A 6,656-nucleotide genomic window follows, 5' to 3' on the forward strand; every position below is an offset into this window, starting at 1 on the left:
TCGTGTACACTGCATGCACTACTAGTGTAGTACTAATTGCTGTTTGGCAACATTTCGTTTGTTTGAAAATATCCGGATGGACGGTCGTGCTGCAGCGGAAGACAGTTTATGTATGTTTATGTATGTTTATGGAATGGAAGTGCATCGAGGTACACTTCGACTCGAAGTTCGAGGCTTTGCATTAGTCATGTATTGTTAGATGATTAAACGGATAACTTTCCGTATGGCGCCACCACTTTTTCACTCATATTTACAGAAAGGGATATCTCATTGAGGTAAATTAAATACTATATTATTTCATATCGAATGAAAAAGTGGTGGCGCCATACGGAAACTTTTCCGATTAAACTACGACAATAATGCCGTCAGACCACAGGTGTGTGTTTTGCAACAACGGAAGAAACAGGGACAGGTACGTCGTAGGTCCAAGTTATTTTGAACAAAAATAATTTAATAAAATTAAAATATCAGTAAATAAAATGTCATTATTAAAATTAAATCATGAATCCCAAACATATAACTTGTACTGGTAGGATGGTAATGACAAATGTAGGCTAGATTTATTTTATGTGTGATTGGTGGTAGAAAGAAACTAAAATAATAATAATATATTCATAGATCCTCCACATTTTTTTTGAGATGATGACAAATTGCGGATTGCTCATGGCTCTGCTTAATACAGCCTGGTTCATACTTCATGCGGAAACGAAGCGAGTTTTCTTGCTTCGCATTTGGAAAAATACCTGAGAATTATATCCCACTGAAATTTGCCTCGCTTTGCATGAAGTATGAAACGCCACCAGGCTTAATGTACAAAGAATCAGCACTTCCCAAAAGCAAGGAACTCTACTGCCTTTACATTCAATGTATTTCACAAGGATAAAAGGGAATTCTGTTTTGTAGTGTGCAATAGAGGCATTCTTCCCTTAAAAGTTATACGGGTCCTACTAAAAAAAGCCGACAACTCGCCGACAACACCGACAAGTCCAGAGCGCCGACAACTCGCCGCCAACAAGTTTTAATTACCTCGAAAATTGCCAATATACCATAGATGTATTAGAACTATATGTGTTCTGTAATATAAACATAAATTTAATGGAAAAACTTCACGAAAAGTGTGAATTTTTAACCAGAAAAAAAACTGAACGTTCACGGAAAACGGTCGGACGCCATCTTGGCTTAAAATCGTGTTCGGACCAGTCCATTATGATGCGGGTGAGTCAGACTTAGCAATAGAGGGCGGGCGTCATGCACTGTGCACACTAGACCTTTTCGCAAATACCGGGGCGCGCGCGTAAAGCTTGGAATTAGGTGCATTGTGGTCTAGCTGGTATCCAAATTTGATCCATATATATCCCACAATGCACCTCATTCAACAGTCTGCGCTTGCGCATTGGTATTTGCGATAAGGTCTCTGCTGTGAAGGTCTTCACATGAAGCCCGCCCTCTGTTGTTGACAAGTGCTAAATCTACCCGTATCATAATGGTCTGGTCCAAACACGGTTTTTAAGCCAAGATGGCGTCCGACCGCTTTTCGTGCAAGTGAAGTTTTTTTCTGGTTAAAAATTCACACTTTTTGTGAAGTTTTTCCATTAACTTTATGTTTATATTACATAACACATATAGTTCTAATACATCTATGGTTTATTGGCCATTTTTGAGGTAATTACAACTTGTTGGCGGCGAGTTGTCGGCGCTCTGGACTTGTTGTCGGCGTTGTCGGCGAGTTGTCGGCTTTTAGTAGGACCGAAGTTATACAGCTCGTGCAGAAGTTTGGAATGATAATCACAAGTACAGAAGTTGGACATAAGCAGTTACATGTAGCAGAGCCATGAAAGTGAGCCTAGCAGAATGCTATAACAAAAATTACCAGTTGTTGAGTTTTAAAGGCAGTGGACACCACTGGTAATTACTCAAAAAAATTATTAGCATAAGACCCTTCTTGGTAACGAGTAATGGGGAGAGGTTGATAGTATAAAACATTTTGAGAAACGGCTCCCTCTGAAGTAACGTAGTTTTTGAGAAAGAAGTAGTTTTCCACGTATTTGACTTCGAGACCTCAGTTTAGAATTTGGGGTCTCGAAATCAAGCATCTGAAAGCACACAACTTCGTCTGACAAGGTTTTTTTTCTTCTTGAAATCATTATTATCTCGCAACTTCGACGACCGGTTGAGAATTTTCACAGGTTTGTTATTTTATGCATATGTTGAGATACACTAACTGTGAAGGCTCTAGTCTTTGACAATTACCAATAGTGTCCAGTGTCTTTAAAGCACTGTGCTTAGCTTGAGTTTAGGGGAAAATAATAAACAAAATATCTTCTGAATTGATGTGACTTTTTAATGATCTTTGAAAATGGAACAATATTACTTGTTGCAAGTATATCATACAAAAAAAAATGTTATTTCAAATGTAAACTGGATTAGACAACAGTACCAGTCAGATATTTAAAAAAGTTACATTTAAAATAATCTTATCATTCTTATGGTATCTTTTAATCACCGGTGTTCAGGCAAATACAGGAGATGCACAATAGACTAAAAAGCTTTAAGTGTAAGAGATTTTATAATAATGCAAATTGCAATATCATTGCTTTTCAGATGGATCATAATGCCACATGTGCTTGACCTTCAATTCCATTCTCCCAAATCTGAAGAATTCACGAAATGGGAGAAAAAAATTGACATCAAGAATTTCAAGGTGACAAAGCACACAAAGATCTGCAGTAACCATTTCAAGTAAGTGCATCTCATTTCTAACTTAACAAATATGACAGGTCATCAAATAAGAAACATGTACATGCATATACCTGAAAGATTAAGCACAAAATTCTAAGGGAATAAATGAGTGATGACGATGTTCTTAAACGGGTGTTTAAAACAGGCAGGGTCGTTCGGATCGGTCCTTTGTCGCACTGCCACGACCCTGCAAAGGTTTAAACGGCTGTTTATAGAACGAGTCACTACTCTATTATTCCATTTATAAATGCCATTTCGGTTAAAAGGCTTAATAAAGTAGGAAAATCTGTCACACTTTATACACCCCAACATTACTTGCCCTCCATCACCGAATAGCAAAACTGTGTGGGGTATTTATGAATAAATATTTACTGCGTTTTCAGATTGGAAAATAATGTTAAACTCTGCCAAAAATATAGGAATAAAAAATACATTATGTCCTCAGTCAACACTGTTTCATGAGAACAATCTATGTGATTAATTCAAATGTAAATAAATTTATCGAGGGGAGGACCTGTACTTCATATTACATTTGTCAAATTAATCTTCAACTGCAGTAAGAATAAAACATTGTAAAATCTAAAGCAAGTGTACTGTTCATTTACCAGATAACACAACCTTTTTGTTTTGTTTTGTGGGTATTTTGTGTACAGTGCAAGTTCATACCCACAAGTTTTTATGATTCACAGGGGAAATGTTGCTAGATCAACTGGCTAATCTCCTGATGGTATTCTACAGTAAAAGATCTTTATTGTATTGCCATTACTTAATACATATTTCTTTTCTTGTTTTCTTTTTTTCATTCAGATTTGCAAAGCCACTTGAAAATTCTGCTGTCCCTTCGCAATATTTGAGGGGTTACCCTAGCTGGGCAGTGTCTAGGAAATGTGCGGCCAAGGAAGCAGCAGCTGTGGAAGATGGACTCATCTCCAACATCTTAGTTCACATCAGCAAGTACTTGGACCCTGTTACTATTGCTAATCTAGGCAAGCAGTTTGGAGTACAGGGTGAACAACTGAACCAGACGCTGCTGCAATTGCCTTGGCCCACAGCAAGATATTTAGTTTCCAAACTTGCACCCATTGTGCCTGGTGGTAAATGCCTTGAAGCCTTGTACATTTATAGATATGGTGGTCTGCTTGATCTTCCAGCAAATGAGCAACTTCAAACGAGTTCAACTATTATCACCAAACAGCCAACCATTACTTCAAGAACAGAAGACACACAAGATTGTACCCCCTATTCTATCGGTGACTTTCATAATTACACCAAGACTGTTCCAGGTGTACCGTCAGTACCAACTGTTCACTTTGGATGCAAAGGTCATGACAAAGACTGTACACATAAAGTATACAAGAACTGTCAAAGGAATAAAAAGGGCAAAAAGATGTTATGTGGCAATGCAAATTGTAAAGAACTAACAGTACAGCTCAAAAAACACATACAAAAAGTAGAAAACCTTCAAGAAAACTTGGCAGCTGAGGCTTTACGAAGCAAACAATTAACAAAAGAGAACAAGTCACTTGAAAAGAAATCACAAGAAATGAAGAGACTTGTAGACGGGCCTAAAGTATCCATTGAATCTATAAAGGACTCGGATGAACTTATCCATCTCCACACTGGCTTAGCGTCGTATAAGGTATTTGAGTGGGTCTTTAAGGAAGTTGAACCAGCAGCAAAAACCATGACCTACTGGCATGGCAGTGATTCAGCAACACCAAAGAAGTTTCTACAGGCAAATCAAAGTAGACCTGGACCAGCAAGACTTCTGTCTCAACCAAATGAACTCCTCCTGACTTTGATGAAGTTGCGGCACAACATGACTGAGGATTATTTGGCATTTCTGTTTAACATTTCACAACCTTCTGTGTCATCCATACTATCCACATGGATTCCATTTCTGGGTCATGAGCTTTGTGGTTTAATTTATTGGCCAGAGAAAGAAGAGGTCCCACTATGCTATCCAAGATGGAAAGGTGTCAGAGCTATACTTGACTGTTTTGAAGTAGCAACTCAAAAACCATCTCATGTAGAGGCAAATACTCAAGTGTTCTCAGCCTATAAAAACCGCCAAACCACTAAATTTCTATTTGCATGTACTCCAGGGGGCTCAGTGTCCTTCCTGTCACCCCCAGCTGGTGGAAATATGTCTGATAAAGAGCTTGTTCTAAAAAGTGAAATTCTCGATAAGTTCTCTCCTGGTGACAAGTGTATGGTTGATAAAGGGTTTAAGATAAAGGGTGAATTGCTAGAGCATGGTGTAGAGCTCATTATTCCACCATTTGTAAATAAAGGGCAACCCTTTACTGAGAAGAATGTTCTCAAAAAGGAAATCACACATGCTCGAATTCATGTAGAGCGTGTGATTGGTAGAGTACGTGAGTATAGATATCTAGCAGGTCCAGTGCCTGTAAATCAGCTTGATTTAATTGGACCTGCAGCAACTGTGTGCTGTGCTCTTACCAATCTCAAACCCTCTATTAAAGGTTAAATATAGGATAGTTAAAATTACAAGGGGTCAATCTGTCGTCTGAATAGGGAGGGAATAGTGAAGACCGTGCATATATTTCAGCATGTCAACACATTTTCTCTTGCTGTCAGATGTATATTAACCTATTCATTTGGCAGGTACTTGTAGTTTCAACTTGTTTTTCTCTACAACTTAGAGAGTGCTTCTACAAGCAGATCTTTAATGTATTTTAATGGCGGGGGGGGGGGTCTCGAACAAATTTATTGTGTGGGGTCCAGGGGCGAAGCCCCGGTGGGGGTCCAGGGGCAACTGGAGCTCTGAGCTTTCTGGCGTTTTGGGGGTGAAAAATTAGCCTCCTTATGCATTAATTTAGAAGAAAAACTTACTTTTTAAGCACTTCTGATTCATATAATTAATGTATCGTTTATAATTACGAACTGCAAAAAATCAGTCAATAATTCAGCATAGGTTTTTTATTTAAAACAGGGTTGCAATCCGTCTTTAAAGGTGGGGGGGGACACATAACATTTACGGCGTGGGGTCCGGGGCCCGCTTTAGGGCCCCGGGAATTTGTTTAGCCTGTAGATGCTGTCTGGTGTAATCTAGTGAATCTGAAGGGTGATGTTCCCCCCTCTCAGATGTTGGAATTTAATGCCTATTTCAAGCTATGATGCACCTATTCTTGATATCATGGTTATTGTACCTAAAAAGCAACTAAATCATAGCTTCGTTATTTCCATATTGAAAGTGAATAAACCACTGGTTAAAAGATTACTGTGTGATCAATATTCATTTTTACGAAATACGGCGATGCCATTAGATAAAAAAAACCTAAACATTTTGACGTCAACACTCGCGCAAACATTGCCAACAGTTGCGCACGTTCGCCAACAATTTCAAGTGGAACGAGTTGTTCGCCGCCACCGTTGGCGAACGTTGGCAACTTTAGGCGAACATACTTCTGAGGTGTTGGTGAGTGGTTTTTAAAATGGCGGACAAGCATACGGTATTATTTCTTTGTCACAAACATAACTACATTGTATTTTCGGTGGATGATAATGCAGATTTGGAATAACAAAGTTAATTAGTTGATGTAATGATGTCAAAAAGACGACTATTGCAGCAAAAGCGAAGTTTAAAAAAAACCTACGTATGTGCGCGCCATCTTCATTTCAGGGCGCCGCCATATTGACATCGCGTATAGACCTTTCCTTTGTTGATAAACAAGCCGCCTTGGTTGGCATGGTCGGCCGAATGTTAGTAAAACACTAAATCTTAAAAACAGATGTTTTAACCAAATTCAGCATTTTCTGCAAATTTTCAATTAAATAAAATACCTCTCACAATTATTTGTTTTGGTGTTAACAAAATCAACAAATTTGGTTACATTTTTACAAAAAATAGCGATCTTTTCTTAATTTGCACTTACGGCTTTCCATAGTTTTCC

General features: G+C 38.4%; 1 protein-coding gene across 2 annotated transcripts; it reads left to right on the top strand.

Moving 5' to 3' along the window:
• On the top strand, positions 1 to 5,980 carry LOC117306777. Of its 2 annotated transcripts, none has more exons than XM_033791283.1 (4): positions 1 to 209; positions 350 to 412; positions 2,602 to 2,739; positions 3,547 to 5,980. In XM_033791283.1, the coding sequence occupies exons 2-4, from the start codon at positions 360 to 362 to the stop codon at positions 5,228 to 5,230; spliced, it is 1,875 nt and encodes a 624-aa protein (XP_033647174.1). In that variant the 5' UTR covers positions 1 to 209; positions 350 to 359; the 3' UTR covers positions 5,231 to 5,980. The 2 variants fall into 2 exon arrangements, with proteins under 2 accessions (XP_033647174.1, XP_033647173.1); XM_033791282.1 differs by having other exon boundaries at positions 2 to 201; positions 342 to 412.
• Positions 5,981 to 6,656: the final 676 nt, after the last annotated feature.

This window comes from Asterias rubens, chromosome 2 (assembly GCF_902459465.1).
Source record: "Asterias rubens chromosome 2, eAstRub1.3, whole genome shotgun sequence".
Taxonomy (NCBI): domain Eukaryota; kingdom Metazoa; phylum Echinodermata; class Asteroidea; order Forcipulatida; family Asteriidae; genus Asterias; species Asterias rubens.